The sequence below is a fragment of the Eumetopias jubatus genome, unplaced genomic scaffold (assembly GCF_037043125.1).
Source record: "Eumetopias jubatus isolate StellerSeaLion01/CBP00866 unplaced genomic scaffold, mEumJub1_p1.0 scaffold_4, whole genome shotgun sequence".
Lineage (NCBI taxonomy): Eukaryota > Metazoa > Chordata > Mammalia > Carnivora > Otariidae > Eumetopias > Eumetopias jubatus.
Window position 1 is genome coordinate 166017444 of NW_028274810.1, and position 16752 is coordinate 166034195.

General features: G+C 41.1%; 1 protein-coding gene across 2 annotated transcripts in view; it reads left to right on the forward strand.

Annotated features, from left to right (window-relative positions):
• Positions 1-4337, forward strand: part of JPH1 (junctophilin 1) — an 81287-nt gene extending 76950 nt beyond the window's left edge. Inside the window, exons 5-6 of one of the 2 annotated variants that reach the window (XM_028108481.2) lie at positions 1818-1913; positions 2361-4337. In XM_028108481.2, the coding sequence (XP_027964282.1) occupies positions 1818-1898 (81 nt within the window). In that variant the 3' untranslated portion in view covers positions 1899-1913; positions 2361-4337. The remainder of the gene's footprint in view (positions 1-1817; positions 1914-2360) is intronic. The other variant, XM_028108490.2, reaches the window with a different exon arrangement.
• Positions 4338-16752: the final 12415 nt, after the last annotated feature.

The window sequence follows — 16752 nt, forward strand, 5'->3', positions numbered from 1 at the left end:
CAACTGGTCCTATCAAGATTTGAGTAGTTTTCTGCTACCATGAAATCAGAGGATATAGATGAAAATGCCATTTTCAAGAACTTGATTAAAAATTATTATTTTTAAACTAAGGCCTGTAGCTATATAGGGATATAGGAAAAAAAAAAACACAGCAGCTCTGAAATAGACAAAGTTTAATTTTAGTTTTGTAATTTGCTTAAACTGGATGAGTAACGTTGGGCAAGACACTTACCTTCTCGGAGCTCTGTAACTTGTAATCACCTGTGAAGAAGAAATCATGTACCCAACACTGCTTATTATCAGCCCACTGCCTGGCATATAAAGACCTGCAATAAATGTGCTTTTTCCTCCCATTTACTTGGGGTTTAGGAACTAGGGTTTTTCTTCTTCCTAGTAGTCCCCATCTCAAGGATACCCATTTTTACTTCCTTTTCTCTCCCACTCTGATTTTACTAATCACCTCGTTCTTCATTTAAGGCAGTGAATTAATAAGGTCAACAACCACATCCACAACACCTGGAAAAGTACCAGCAGAGAGCAGGTGTTCATAATGAAACCCTGGATGAGTTGGGCGACCCATATGTGCTGGGTGCACGGCGGTGAACAAAGCACAGCCCCCACCACTGTGGAACTCAGTCTAGGGCAAAGACGGAGATTAACGAGAAGTGACAAAGTGCGAGTGTTAGGAGAGACGAAGACCAGGGCACTCTGACCCATGCCAGGGAGGTTGTGGCCCCAGTTGGGAAGGAGACCTCCTATAAGGATGTGACCCAAGCTCTATACCTTGCAACATGAGCACTGGACCAATTGCAGTTCCAGTCTTTCTTACCTCCCCGCCCCCACCTCCAAAAATCACACCAGTACCACATTTGAGGACTCTGTTAGCCTGTTTCAATGTAGCCTCATTCAGTATTCAAATCTAGTACAACTGTTTCCTCATCAAAATAACAATTAAAATACTTACCCCACCCACCTCATAAGGCCATTTTAGAACACAGTTAATACTAAAAAATTAGACACTATTTTAATAGGAAATACCAAGATCGGGTCTCTGTAATAAAGATGGTCAAGCATGAGCAGCTCTTGAACGATGGGTCAATAAGGTTGGTTTTTGTTTAAACAAGTAAAGTTTGGGTACCTTGGCTAGCTGGTATTTATTACAGCCGTATTTATCAAAATAGAATTCTGCAGTTTAATAGGACTTGATTTCTGAAACGTGGTGGCTGTGAGCAAAAAAGTGAAGAATTAAGACCTATAAGATAATTCCTGCAAGTGTTCCACTTCCTGCTTGCAATTTTTACTTTAAGGATCGGGTGGAATCCAAAACTCTGACCAGGAAAAGCAAGAGTCCTAAATTTTTCCTGAGAGGCCTCAGTATCCCTAAAGATTTTAGTCTTACTTTCTAATTGCCTTCATGAGGAAATAATTCTTCCTCATCTAAATTACACCCTAACAAAAAGTGCATATCCACTCTGTTAGTCCCTCACCCAGTTATGGCGCACTCTCACCCAGACTGCTGTTGTCAGATGTTCTGAGGTGAATGAACTAGATTATTTGTTAGTCATTTTTTTTTTTTTTTAGATTTAATCAGGACTGGATTCATTTCATAGTGAAAGTGCGGAGACGGCTGCACCTAAATACGGCATTGCTATTTTTAGTTTATACCTTTTGGAGCTGCTGTCATTCACTGCAACGGGGTTGAGGTTTTTATTTATTTATGTATTTATTTTTGGGGGGGTAATTGATTTTATGAGCTAGCTTACATGTGGATATTAACGTGGAAACATTATGCTTGTTTTGTTCTGTTTCGTTTCCAGGGCCCTAATTCAGTCATGATTGTCCTCGTCATGCTGTTGAATATCGGGTTGGCCATTCTTTTTGTTCACTTTCTAACTTGATTGGAATTAGGAAAGGTAAGAATCGCCTTAATTTCTATATAAAATCACTGTCTATAACATTCTTTTCCCATTATTTGAATTTACATTTTTTTTAAACTGCGTATTGTCCTTCACTTTAATTTTGGCTGTGCCTGAATGTGATTCAACATAGTTACTTAATGCTGTAACTGTTTTGACCCTTCAGTGAAGTCATGACAACTAGTGGTGTTAGCCCACAGTTCTCTGCCGTGGCATCATCAGCCCTTTAAATGGCACACCCCAGTCAGACTCAGACTCAGGGAAGGAGGCTTGGAATTAGGATGGGATCGCGAAAGAGATGAAACTTGGAAAATTCAGCCAGAGGACCTGTTCAGTCCCCCTGGGAATGCTTTGTGGCTTTGGGGTCCTCTGGGAGCTGAAGCAAGCAGCCGTGTTGGAGAGCAAAACTTAATAATCATTCTTTCTTAAAATCTGCTGAAGCAGCCCCCATCCGGCGAAGTTCTTGGCATTGGCTACTCCATCGGTCCTAGCAGAGTGTGACTAAACTGGAAATGTATGGAGCTGCATTTTTTTTTTTTTTCCTGATGGAAGTCAACAGCTGCCTTACTATTTTACCATCTGACGTTTTTAGTAGGGAGCTGGGAAAACAAACGACTGCCCGAAGAATGCGGTCGGAGGATTGTGTTGCTGCGGCCATGGCTCCAACATTCACTCCTATCTCATTAGAAGAAATAGGTAGCAGCATCACTCACCAGTCTTATGCCATGACCTGCTGCTTTAACATCTCCTGGAATGTTCTGGGAGAGAACGTTTCGTTTGCTTGTGCACGCCTCTGTTCATTCTTGCTGTTTATTGAAGTAGAATGTATAGCCCTCTACAACGTGTGGTCCTGGCTGGAGGAAACACACTTGTTGCATCTCAAGGAAAAGAAACAACATTCTAGAGAAGATGTGTTCGTTGCAATAGCAATACATTTTTTTTTATGCCGTTTAGTCTTCCTAAACCTGTAACAGGCTGTTTAAAATTTAGCAGTGTGAAGGCATTATACCTTCCTAAGAAGTAATTTTAAATAGTTTTAATTATGCCCTTAGGAGGTGCTAAATTTTAAAAGCTGAAAGACAACAGAATTCTAAGAAGCGTAGTCAAAACGTTGCATGGATTGCATTAATCGGTGTTTAAAGGATTCAGTTTCATTGCTGACGTACTTTACAACCAAATAAAATCTTGTCAGTGACTATGTTAATTCCCATGAAAGTTAAGCAAGATGCTATTAATAACTGCTCTGGTCCTTTTTTTTTTCTTCCAACTTAAATTTTTGTTGAATACATTCAGGTAGAGCGTAAAGCTTTGTTAAACCTCTGCTTCTCAATTTTACGCCTTTACGTGTGTTTCAAAGTCCTTTCGTAATTTTATTTCACATTTTAAAGGCTTAGACATTTTTATTTAAATATTTGTATTTTGCAGTCCTTTGTTATTCTGACATAATCTGATTTTTTTTTTTGCTGTTTTATAATTCATCCTTTATTACTCAGAAGCATGCTTATTACTTAGAGACACTACGTGGTCTTTATAAAGATAGTTATTTAAAAAGAAATAAGGGGAGGAAAGGTATCTTAAATCTAAGACATTACATTGTGGAGAAGGAGCTAGCTATTCCTAAATATTTTCACGATCTGCATGGTTTAATCAGATTCTTGCTACCTTTTCAATGCAGAAGAGACCACTCACATGTTAGCACAGGTGTGAACTGAATGCTTTGTCACCTGCAGGGTAGTAACCCAGTGATGTTTTTTGCAGAAGTGCAATATGTTGAGAATCCTGGGTGTGACCAATATGGAATAAAGAAGAAAGCAGAAAGAGAGCAAATGAAAATTACAACTTGTATATTTATTTATTTTTTACATTTTGCTTTGACTTTTAAATTTAGGGAAGTACATTTTTAGCCAAGAAACGTTTAAGCTCCTGTGTCAGTCTCCGTACTCTCACTGCGCCTTCCTAACCCCATAGCTCTTGATGCTGGGAAAGCGGATTTTTTAAAAAAAAAAATAAAATATTTAATCTTACTAAGTGTTTATTTAAAACGTGTAATGCTTTGGAAATAATGGGTAACAAATAACAAAAGGATATGTTTATAAAGTGAGCATGTTGGTTCCATTTATAAATATATGTATGATTTATAAGCTTTTTTAAAAACAAAGCTCAAATTGTTGGTATTTTTCTAAAATGTGCACAGCTGTATTTTACATGAAAGGCTCTTTCTAATGGGTTGTTATACTGTGCTCTACATTTTGGACAGCACATGAAGTCTGCCAATGTACTTAATAAAACATGACCTTGTTTATTTAAAGTTTCTTGCTGTGAAAAAGAACTCCCTACCTGTGAGTTCCTTTATTTATAATCCTCGAAACCAAAATGTATAATGTACAGTTTTCACAACTGTATCCGCTCTAATAAAGAGAAAGTTGGTTATTAATAAAGTGCAGGTGTGTTTCCTTTGTGAGTCAATTACTGTCTTGAGTTATGTGGAATTTGGGGGTCGGTGGGTTGTATTAAAAGATCTGAAAAACTGACAAAAATGGGGTGCAAAATGCTCAAAGCAGCCACAGGGGAGAAGGTAGTGGACCATTATTTCTTTCTGTTTCTTTCATCCTGGGCTTTCCAACTAATTTTGTAAAATAAGATTCATTTTCCTGCTTAGGGCCTTCATTAATTGGATTAGTTCCTTAGCCAGGGTTTTAAGTCTGCCCCTGTTGTTAAGGAAAAGTCAAAGTTGGAGTAAATCCCCCTCCTGCACGGATACTTTTCAAGTAATTAAAGTTTTTGGATCATTGTGCCTCAAGTAAGTTAATATGTTGCTATGGCCCCTGTTGAGACACATTTCGGGAAGCTTAAGCACACTGTGCATAATAAACTTGCCGCCACTAGAATTTCCAGCCACTGGGCTCCCTTTGAAGCCATCGCGTACTGGCCCAGGCCGCCCTGACACCTAGCAAGCTCCCTATGAGGGATAGTGAGAGGCCCACCTCCAAAACTGCTTCCCAGGGAGCCGCCATGGTGCTTTCACATTCCCAAACAAGCCACTCCTGTGGAAGGCTAAGGTCTTGGAGACCCCTGTATAAAGAATGCATCAAGTTAGCACCTCTGAGTAGTGAAAGATGGAACAACTTGAGTGATTCACCTCCCAGTAAAATCTAAAAGAATGGAACACAGACTCTTCTGGAGCCAGTGGGAAAAAGCACAGGGTGCTAGAAAGATTATTGATTCCAGTTTCAGGTCCAAACCACAAGTTTTGATGGCTGAAGCCAAAGCTGGGGTAAAGAAAGACTTTGTGGGTGGGAAATGTGGAAAATATTCTATGTGCCCTTTTAATGCAATAACTATTTCAGGAACTATGGTAAGCAGGCTCCCCAGGCATACACTCGATGCGACACACAGCCCTCCTCCCATGCTCTGGAAACTTGCGTAGCCTCGTCTTTCCAACTCAGTATGTGGCCGCACACCTGGCTTATTCGGTCAGCACAGCATAACCAACGGCTCGTCAGGCTCAGTTTGATTAGCCTGGGTTTGGGAACTATCTACGTCCAGCATTTCCTTCTGCCCCCAAAAGTACTGACAAGTACTTCAGTGTTCTGTACTAGCCCCTACAGGAATCTCATGTATGGGAGTAGGAGGAAATAGCAAAATATCTAGAATAAAATAAATAGTCCCGAATGCAGTGAATATGGATAAAATTCTCGGCTACGGTTGTGACCGATTATGGATTTTTCTCTCATCTGTGCCCTGGTTTCCTCATCTATAAAATGGGTGTAACCAGAGCACTGATCTCACAGTGTGGTTGTGAAGGTAAAATGAGCTCGTTTATGTTAAGTGCTTAGTACAGTGCCTGGCTCATAGTAACTGTTGTGGTAGCTTTTGCCAGTTGGAGGAACTAGGGGAAAAAAATGTTAATTTCTATAAGTGTCGCACATTAAAAAATAGAGATCCCACTTTATAAAGGCCTCTTTTTAAAGGTTAATTATGTCACAGGTCATATTATGTTCTTTCTTCTTTTTTCACTGTGAAAATCAAAGGCCACCCTTCACCAGAGTTCCTTTTCTACGCTAAAATGCAATTTTTCTGTATTACTATACAGACATTTGCTTTACAAAGAATATTCACTTCAGTGACTCATTAGATTCTTATAAGATCCCTAGGGAAGAATTCCTGCATTTAAATGACTTGCCCAAGGGTAGCCAAAAAGTTATAAAAATTTGTATCTGAGTCCCACATCGGATTCCAAATGTGCTTTTTCATTTCATATATTGGTTATTATTATTCCACGCTGTCATCCTCATCAACCATAAAAAGGCAGAAAACATGATCTGATTTAGATAAACTATTAGAATTAACACAAAAGTGAGGGCCTGAGATTTGTTCAGCTAGTGATTGGTAAAGCAGCTCACTTACCACCATAAAGAGTATATCAATCTTTGAAGAGAATTCTGGAGAGATTTGGAGGGAGAGACAGACTCAGCAGAAGATTACAGTACTCATGTACAAGTCTTTCCTTTTCCCATCCTTGCCCCAAGCAAACTCATTCATGAAATATCAAGAACAACATCAAGTGTTGAATGGAATTATGATATTTGCTTAAGGGAAAGCAACAGAGGTCTTTGGTATGTATGTCACATGTCACATTCCTGCCATTTATGGCACATATTTGGAAGAAAAGAATCTGATCAATATCATGTCCCCCATGCAGTAAAAGCAGAAGCAAAGGTGAGAAGAAGCCAAAGGTCATCTAATTTTCTCATGTTCTGGGCATGTTCTAACAACAGCTTCTGACCACCAGAGCAAGCACCTAGAGTCAGGTAGCTGCTTCTGATAAAGGCCAAGAAGATGCCCAAACATAGCATTGTTGTAGAGGTAACAGGTGATGGAATCCATCACCTAAAGACTCGCATTTTTAAAAGCAGTTTTACATCAGATAATTGGGCCAAATAAAAGTGAGCAGAGGTTAGAAACATTCAGATCCACACAATATTTAAAAGGATAGACAGCTATCACTTCAGTCTGTGGTTACTTATCAGCCCACTGAAACCAAGCAAGAATTTGGAAAGTAATCTCAACACAAGAAAGCGCCAAAGAATGCACTACATCTGTGCCCAAAATAAGGTTTGATGCTATCTACATCTGTTTGGCATGATACAAGTAATGTGGGGGATTCAGCATAATTTTTCATTTCTCAATGTCCACTTTATTTCCCAATATTTACGTACTTTACAGTTTAGTTTTCTTCCATTAGGATTTTTGTGCATAGGAATCTCTTTCCATTTTTTCTAATAATCAGGTCCGTTTTTTCCTTCACAAAAGAGTATTACTAATCTCAAAGATCCTAGACCGTATTTTTGGGTTTCTGTTGGTTCAATCCAGCTATCAACAATTTACCTGTATTTGTGTTGACATTCTAAAGACTGAGTAAAGGGCGCCTGGGTGGCTCAGTTGGTTAAGCGACTGCCTTCGGCTCAGGTCATGATCCTGGAGTCCTGGGATCGAGTCCCACGTCGGGCTCCCTGCTCAGCAGGGAGTCTGCTTCTCCCTCTGACCCTCTTCCCTCTCATGCTCTCTATCTCTCATTCTCTCTCAAATAAATAAATAAAATCTTTAAAAAAAATAAAATAAAGACAGTACATTATAAAGGAAGCACTGCAAACCTATCTGCTACCCTGCTCAGAGCTCTCAGGGGTTTAATTTTTTTTTAAAGACTTTATTCATGAGAGACAGAGCGGGGGAGAGAGAGAGAGAGAGAGAAGCAGAGGGAGAAGCAGACTCCCAAGGAGCAGGGAGCCCGATGTGGGACTCGATCCCAGGACCCCGGGATCATGACCTGAGCCGAAGGCAGATGCTTAACCATCTGAGCCACCCAGGTGCCTTAATTTTTTTTTTTTTTTTTAAGTAATCTCTACATCCAATGTGCGGTTCCAACTTACAACCCCAGGATCAAGAGTCACACGCTCTACCCACTGAGCCAGCCAGGGACCGCCCCCCCCTTTTTTTTTAAAGATGAGCTTTCAGGAATTTTAATGTGGCCTGTGTGTTCAGTACCCTGCCTGACCCCTTCGTGCCCTGCAAAACCCGAGCTCTCCATTGCGCTGAATCATGGCTCCCTGTCAGTCTCCCCACAGCAGCAGAATGCTTAGAGACACACAATTTACTGGTGCAGTTTGACAAACATGTCAGCCTAATTGAAGACAGTAATTCAAACAGAGAAGTATAAAAAGGCTTCAATTCAGGATGCCACTTTCTCAGATGCCAGTTTATAGAACCAGCCACACACTTCCTTTTGAGTTGTCCCCCTATTCATTGGCTGTGCCAACACCAAACATTACGTGTCCATTTTGGTATACTCTAAAGACAGTTTTGGGGTCCGTAAAATGAGAACAATAATATCTGCCTCATACTGTTTGATTTTTTTTTTTTTTAAGATTTCTTTTGAGACCGAGAACATGAGAGCAAGTTGGGGAAGGCAGAGGGAGAGAAAGAATCTCAAGCAGGCTCCACCGCCAGCGCAGAGCCTGACTCAGAGCTCCATCTCACAACCCTAAGATCATGACCTGAGCCAAAACCAAGAGTCAGACACTTAACCTGAGCCACCCAGGAGCCCCTGTAGTGTTTTTATAAGAATCAACTCCCTAACACATAGTAGGCTCTCAACATATAGTAGGTACTACTACACTTAATTGTCTCAACTTTATCAGCAATTTTTACTTATTCCTTCATCAAACATTTGTTACGTACTGTTGAAATAACTTTCTAGGCCCAAGATGGAGCGGCCCTCGCCTGGGGTGCCTTATCAGCAAACCAGAACTCAGATAACTTTTGGGTCCCTGTAAATGCTCCATTTGACCAGAAACACAATATATCCCGTCAGCCAATCCCCAAACCCCAAGCCAACTCGATTGCTCACCCCAAACAAGTGTTGTGGCCCCAATCAGATATTTCTATTTTTTTTCTTTCTTTTTCTTCATTCTTTAACCTATAAAAGCTCCCTGCCTTCTACCCCATTTTGCAGTTCTCCAAAAGGAGACTGTTCACTTTGTGAAGTGTTAAATAGTTTGTTCATAATACCTAAATTGTTTTCTTGAATATTTTTAATAGCATTTCATTGATTTTTCTTTAAATTCACTGAAATGAAATTCTTTGGTCATTAAGCATCAGGTCCTCCTGCACTAAAGGATGCATTCTGCATAGAGAACCAGCTGTACTTTGAATAGTTAAATGAGTTCCTTCTCAAAAGCAAAGGACAGACAATAAAAATCAAAGCTCTTACTGATCATCAGAAGACACACTAGTGAGTATTGGTGCATTTCTCATTAGAAGCTTAGGAATACTTAATATGGAACACTCATACTAGTAAAACTATTCATTAATGTCTATTACTCACAAAAACTGCATGATAAAAAGATACAATTAAGGTGTATGAGAAATGAGCCCGACAAAGGCTTGCCACAATGATTATACTCTTAGTTATAGGAACAAACTTCCTGAGGCAGGTAGAGCATCAAGATGTTCACTGATATGCAGAAAAGTGTTAATGGGCTCAGCTATTATGTTTAATCACCATGGTTATGAACATAGGCAAATGGCTCTGGCTTTAAAGAAAATTAAAATACATTTAATCAGAAATAATAGCATGGCAAAATATCATAATGTCAGATCTTCCAGAGCTGAGTAGTGTAGCATCCATTAGTTTATAAGTTCATCATTAATATTTATAGAGAAAGAACAGAAAAGAGGCTAAGGAGTTACCTGCTCAGTTCAATGTAGACATTCTGATAGCTTATCTCAAATCCTGCATTAAGCTGAACTTGAGTGCTTTTCTTCAGTAGGAAACAGGAAACAATTCTCCTGCTCAAACATATTTCATTCACTATTTTAAGGAAAACCTGACATTAGAAGAAAGTCACCTCCTGGGACTTTAAATAGCTTTTATATCATTAAAACACACACTTCCCCCGCCCCCCCACCAAATCTCATTCTGTATCAACCACAACAGGAAGGAGACTATTTCAGTGGTTTTCAAACCGCCATGAGCATTAGAATCACCTGAAGGTAAAACATTGCTGAGCCCCACCCAGTCAGTTTCTGATTTAATAATTCTGGGAATTTGCATCTCTAACGGTTCCTAAGTGATGCTGGTGCTGCTGGCCAGGGGACCAATCTTTGAGAACCGCTGCATTATATAATCAAGCAGTGTGCAAGTATGAGGCACCAACTACAGTTGCCTGGCTCTGTGTGTGGCAAAGAGTAGAAAAGAATACATACATACAGACTAACATCCGTTATCACAACATTATTTGATCCTTAGACTAGATCAGAGAATTTAGATAACTTTGGAACTTAGAACTTAAGATAACTTCCTCATTTTGCAATGAGAAACCCAAGGTCAAGAGGGGTGGAGAGAACTGTTTAACAAAACACAGCTGATTAACAGAAACAAGACTCCCACCCAGGCGCCTCTGACTCCAAGTCCTGGGTGCTCTTTCTCCTACATCTCAGCAGCTCTGAGTCTGTCCTCCGGCCACCAAAAGGTTAGAACAGGGGCCATTGCAAAGTTGTTCTGACTGCTGTCACGCAAAACATAAAAGACTGACTCCCGGGGTTCACTGAAACAAAACATTGATATCTAAGGTTGAAGATAGTGCATTGTCCATCACTTGAAGGAGAGTCATTCTCCAATCCATGCAGTGGTTTATCTGTAGCCGTTTCTCTCAAACCACATATGACATTGGACCTCATTCTTTTAAGATTTGCACACTCAAATACTTCCGTTTTGTCAGGCGTGCTCATGTTTGCAAGCCTACACATAACTCTGTCCATCTGTGTAGACTTTCTTCTCTAGTTTTGACAGGAAGAAAAAAAAAACCTATGTCATTAAAGATGACAACAGTATCTGCACATACAGATTCCATCACGTCCTGCTGACCTACCTCAGCAATCACAAGCCTCCAAGAGGAAGCCTGATTATCAAAGAAGAGAGAAGGCAGAGACTGCCAGGAAGCAAGGGGGCTTTTAGGAAAACATCCTGGTCCTTACTTTTGTCAAGAGACGAGTGTGGAATTTAGGAAATTAATCCCTCAAAGAGCATCAGACAAGTTCCCTATCTGCCTCAGAGAGTCTATCTTCAACATAGAGATTTTCCACAAATGGCAAGAACAGACAAGACACAGAAGAGAAATACACAATGGTCAATAAACATGAAATACGGATTAAAATAATGAGATTTTCAAAATCCAGTGCCTGCCACATTAACTACATTCTTAGTTGAGATGGAAAAGGAGCTTGATTTGGAGTCAGCACTAGATCACAACTCCAGAGCGTCTTCACTTTCTCATTCTGGGAAACTTTCCCAGGCTCCAAGGAATGTCCCTCCTCAGTTACTCCAAACCACCTTCCTTGATTTTTAGCACTTTACTGCATGAACCATTTGGTTTTCAAATCTGTCTCTACTCCTTGCTGTGCACTCCTTGCAGGTGGGGATTCTGTCTCGTGTCTCCACTCACCAGTGCCTGGCACATACATATGTCCAACAAGACTGACGAGTGAATTCATAAAACTGAAATAACTTTGGGGCGCCTGGGTGGCTCAGTTGGTTGAGTGTCTGCCTTCCACTCAGGTCATGATCCTGGAGTCCCAGGATCGAGTCCCGGGATCGAGTCACGCATGGGGCTCCCTGCTCAGTGGGGAGTCTGCTTCTCCCTCTGCCCCTCACCCTGCTCATGCACGCTGTCTCTCTCTCTCTCAAATAAAATCTTAAAAAAAAAAAAAAACCTGAAATAACCTTGCCCACTTGGACAGCTCACTCACTGTTGAAAGAAAGCCATCTTCTGCAACATGCTCTGAGGACATGACCTCCAATTCTTTTGTCTTACTGTATTAATATTACTCTGCTAAATGTGTGTGGGGGAACGGTGAATACTTATGGAAGAGTAAAAAGTTTTAAGCATATGTAGAAATCCTATTCAGTTATCACTCACTTCTGTTTGGCAAAAATTATGACTGAGAGCCTTGGTAAAAGCAATTTGATAATATATCTGAGAAGGTCAACAGATGATCTATCTTGATTAAGAAGATGATTTCTAATAAACAAGAAAAGTTTCAGTAAAACAAGATGAATAAGTCTAGAGATCTGCTGTACAACATCATGCCTGTAGATAACAGTATTGTACTGAGCCCTCAAAAATCTTTTAAGAGGGGCCCCTGGGTGGCCCACTTGGTTAAGCGTCTGACTCTTGGTTTTGGCTCAGGTCAAGATTTCACGGATCCTGAGATGGAGTAGCATGTCGAGCTCCACGCTCAGCAGGGAGTCTGTTTGAAGACTCTCTCCATCTGCCCCTTCCCCCACTCACGTGCTCTTGTTCTCTCAAATAAATCTTTTTTTAAAAAAATCTTTTAAGGGGCGCCTAGGTGGCTCAGTCATTAAGCGTCTGCCTTCGGCTCGGGTCTAGCCGGGGTCCTGGGATCGAGCCCCGCATCGGGCTCCCTGCTCGGCGGGAAGCCTGCTTCTCCCTCTCCCACTCCCCCTGCTTGTGTTCCTGCTCTCACTAACTCTCTCTCTGTCAAATAAATAAATAAAACCTTTAAAAAAGTCTTTTAAAAGGGTAAATCTCATGTTGTGTTCTTACCACAATAAAAATTTTAATTACTTCTTAACACCTTGAAATGTTTTCAGGCATTTAGGATTACATGGATGGTGAATGGATGCCAGGAGCTCATTCAGAGTTGAGAGTTCCTGGTTCTTTATTTGCCTCAGAGTGGCAACTATGGAGGGGAAGAAAAATGGACAGATTAGAGCAACACTGAGGAGACAGAATTAACAGAAAGTGGTGATTTAGTGTGGAGAATAACGGAAAACTCGAATTCCAGAATGATGCCAAGTTCAGGCTTGAGCCGCTGAGTGCCTGTTAAGAGTCCTTAACAGGGGAGATGGGAGGAGGTGTGCACAGGAGGCCCAAAGACACAGAAAACTAAAAACTAAAATTTGAGACACACTGGACCTGAGGAGTTTGTGAGATGGGTTCAGAGGAGAGAATGCCATTGGGTATGTGGGCCCAAAGTCCCAGAGAACTCTGTGATCAGGTTGTGTACCAAGCATATGGTGAAGGAAAAAAACCCACTGGTGTGTACGGATTTTTCTCTTTACAAATTTTCTATCCATTCATTAGAGCAGGTCTCTCGACAAGACTACATTCAGTAGATTTCTTTTATCATGGTAAAATATGTATAAATTTACCATTTTAACCAGTTTTAAGTGTACAGTTCAGTGCATTCGATACATTCTTACTGTTGTGCAACCATCACCACCATCCATCTTCAGACTCTTGTAATTGATATTTTGTAATTGCCTCTCTTCACAAAAGTTAACTATTTTGTGATTAATTTTACTAATTCAGGCTTAATTATTGCAGAGGTATTATAATAACTTCTTTTATCCCTGAGTCTGAGGTCACCGAGTATCACATCAAATGTACAATTTTTCTAATTCATTGTATAACAAAGAATTTGACGGTTAAACTACCGTATATATCTGTGAACGCTCAAGCAATCTTCAGCTGAATCACGAAGGGTCAAGAAAGTGTTCCTTCACAAGGAGGAGGAGCCCAGGCCTGGCCATCTGGCCTGAGGGCAGAAGAGAGCAGCTGCTAATCACTACTGCACAAGCCCCTTCCTGCAGGAGGTGGGACTGGCTTCTTCATCCTCCTTCCTGTTGGTTCGGCTTCCCCTGCAATTGAGCCTACCACTGAACTCCTAGATAAATTTAAGAACAAAGTTTGATCTTGAAGTTCACCAGTATTTTTTAGTTATTATCTGGATGGAAAGATCCACTATTTGTTTACTGAAATAAAAAAAGGGGGGGTATTTAAAAAACATTAAAGCTTCTGTAGGGGGGTGCCTGGGTGGCTCAGTCGTTAAGTGTCTGCCTTCAGCTCAGGTCATGATCCCAGGGTCCTGGGACCGAGCCCCACATTGGGCTCCCCGGTCCGCAGGAAGCCTGCTTCTCCCTCTCCTGCTCCCCCTGCTTGTGTTCCCTCTCTCGCTGTGTGTCTGTCAAATAAACAAAATCTTTAAAATAAATAAAGCTTCTGTAGGTCCTTGGAACCAAAAAGGCAAATAGATCTCTTCTACTAAAATGGTCTTTCAGGGGCACCTGGGTGGCTCAGTTGGTTAAGCGACTGCCTTCAGCTCAGGTCATGATCCTGGAGTCCCGGGATCGAGTCCCACATCGGGCTCCCTACTCAGGGGGGAGTCTGCTTCTCCCTCTGACCCTCTTCCCTCCGGTGCTCTCTCTCTCTCTCATTCTCTTTCTCTCAAATAAATAAAATCTTAAAATGGTCTTTCAGTTCTCCTACCTCCTAGAAAACAGAGATTACCTACTCATCCATGAAAATGTCCACTGATCTACAGTTAAATGGTAAGTCCCTGGATAAACCAGAACTCCTTAAATTTGCCAGAATCTTATGCTGAAATCTCAGCTACCTAAAAATCTACCTCTAGGGCAGGGAATCGTTATCAGGCAATCTCATTCCTCTGCCAGTTTTTTGCTTTCTCAGACTCTTTTAATCCTTGGCAGTGACCATGTGACCTAATTCTGGCCAGTAAAACTTTGCTGAGTCTTCCAGAAAGGTTTTTATTTTCCTGATAAAAGGGATAGGTAGCAGAGAACTCAGTGTTGCCCCACATTCCTCTTTTTTTCGGATTTGAATGTAGGTGTGATGTCTTGTGCTGTGGCAACAATATTGAAACCATGAGGCAACAAGCATAAGAACAAAGACTTAACAAGAATGGGGAAGCAGAAAGTTGGAAAAAGTTTGGATCCTTAATAACATTCTTGAAATTCTCTTAATAAATGTCATTATGGTTTAATCCCCCTTTAAAAAAATTCTCAGCTGCTAAAAAGGTAATAAAAGGAGGGAAATGATTCCAACATTGTGTAAATATAAAAGATTATCAACAGTATTCATGCTTGTTGTTTGCATCTACCCTAAAAAGAAGAGACAATTTTATAAACCAATTTATTTCTGTGCTTGAGAGAATTGGACTTCTAAAACATTGAAGACCTGTTCCTTAAAAAGTTAAAAATAGAACTACCCTATGATCCAGCAATTGCACTAGGTATTTATCCAAAGGATACAAAAATACAGATTCAAAGGGGTACATGCACCCCAATGTTAATAGCAGCTTTATCAACAATAGCCAAATTATGGAGAGAGCCAAAATGTCCATCGACTGATGAATGGATAAAGAAGATGTGGTGGGTGGGTGTGTGTATATATAATGGAATATTACTCAGCCATCAAAAAGAATGAAATCATGCCATTTGCAACAGTGTGGATGGAGCTAGAGTATATTATGCTAAGTGAAATAAGTCAGTCAGAGAAAGATAAAAACCATATGATCTCACTCCTATGTTGAATTTAAGAAACAATACAGATGAACATATGAGAAGGGGAAAAGAAAAAAAGGAGGGGGAAAAAAGCCACAAGTGACTCTTAATGACAGAGAACAAACTGAGGGTTGAGGAAGGGAGGTGGTGGGGGATGGGCTAGTTGAGTGATGGGTAGTAAGGAGGGCACTTGTTGTGATGGGCACTGGGTATTGTATATAAGTGATGAGTCACTGAATTCTACCCCAGAAACCAATATTGCACTGCATGTTCACTAACAATAAATAAATAATAAACAAACAAACAAACAAATAAAACCTTGAAGACCTGAAGAGACATCAGCACGAACTCTTGACTCCTCTGTGGGTCTTCCCTGAACAACTCAACCAGAACCGTTTGCTCTCCTCTGCAGGTCCATCCTGCCCACCCACGCCCCCAAGCTCCTAAATTGCACTAATCAGTCTCTCCCCAGGCACTGCCATTTGAGTGCTGTGTACTGGCCTGTTGTAAATCTGTTGTAAATGCTTCACGACGTTTTCTCATTAAATTCATTCTTTACAATAAATAAGTGTAGGAAGCAGTCATCGTCATCCCAGATTTACAAGTTAAAAACAACAAATTGGGCTCCAAGAGGTAATGTATATCCAGCGGCACCCTCACAACTAGTAGTAGCAGAGCTAGAATTTGAAACCAGGTCTATTTTTGAAGTCTGTCTCATAGGGTTTGTGAGAACTGACTTCCCAGTTTGTTTTAATGGCATTATCTGCCACTGTTCCATCACGTCTGACTTCTCTTTGTGGAAGTCCCTGTTACCTCCCACACATCCTGCCTCCAGTGTCTCTCGAATGACCCCCTCTTTTCCAGTCCCCTCGCCACCATTCTAATTTGGCTCCAGGCAGCGGATCACGGGAGCATCCAAACTGGTCTCCCTGCCCCCAGTCTGCCCTTTCTATTGCTCCTGCTAGGACTTGCCAGAGAGACAAAGCCAAATATTTCTAGAACATAGCTCCAAACCTGTGACCTCCTTATTATAGAATGTACACTCACTTCTTCACTGTCCTAAAAATGAGAAGAACCAGGGGAATGACCCCCACACATTCACGGGACCAGGCCAGACCCTTTCCAGTACAGGTCCTCAGGTCTGAAGAAGGATGATCAGAGGCTCTCCCCTAGTGAGATCCAGTGCCCTGCCAAGTCTTGATTTTCCAACTGGCCAGCACTTGGCCAGAGAACTCAGCCAGGAGAGGGGCAGAGCGCCACACAGAAAACTCACTGGGAGTTTGAGTGTTAAGTTTGCACAACCACAGGTCAGCCAGGTGTGCACCTTCCTGTCACTGGGGTGCAAGGACAGTTCCTGGGGTCCCTGAGTTCCAGGAGCAGCTCAGCAAAGGACCCCCACAGCCCTGGCCAGCCAGATTTTCCAGGTTCACATTGACACAGCCTGCTGTTTTA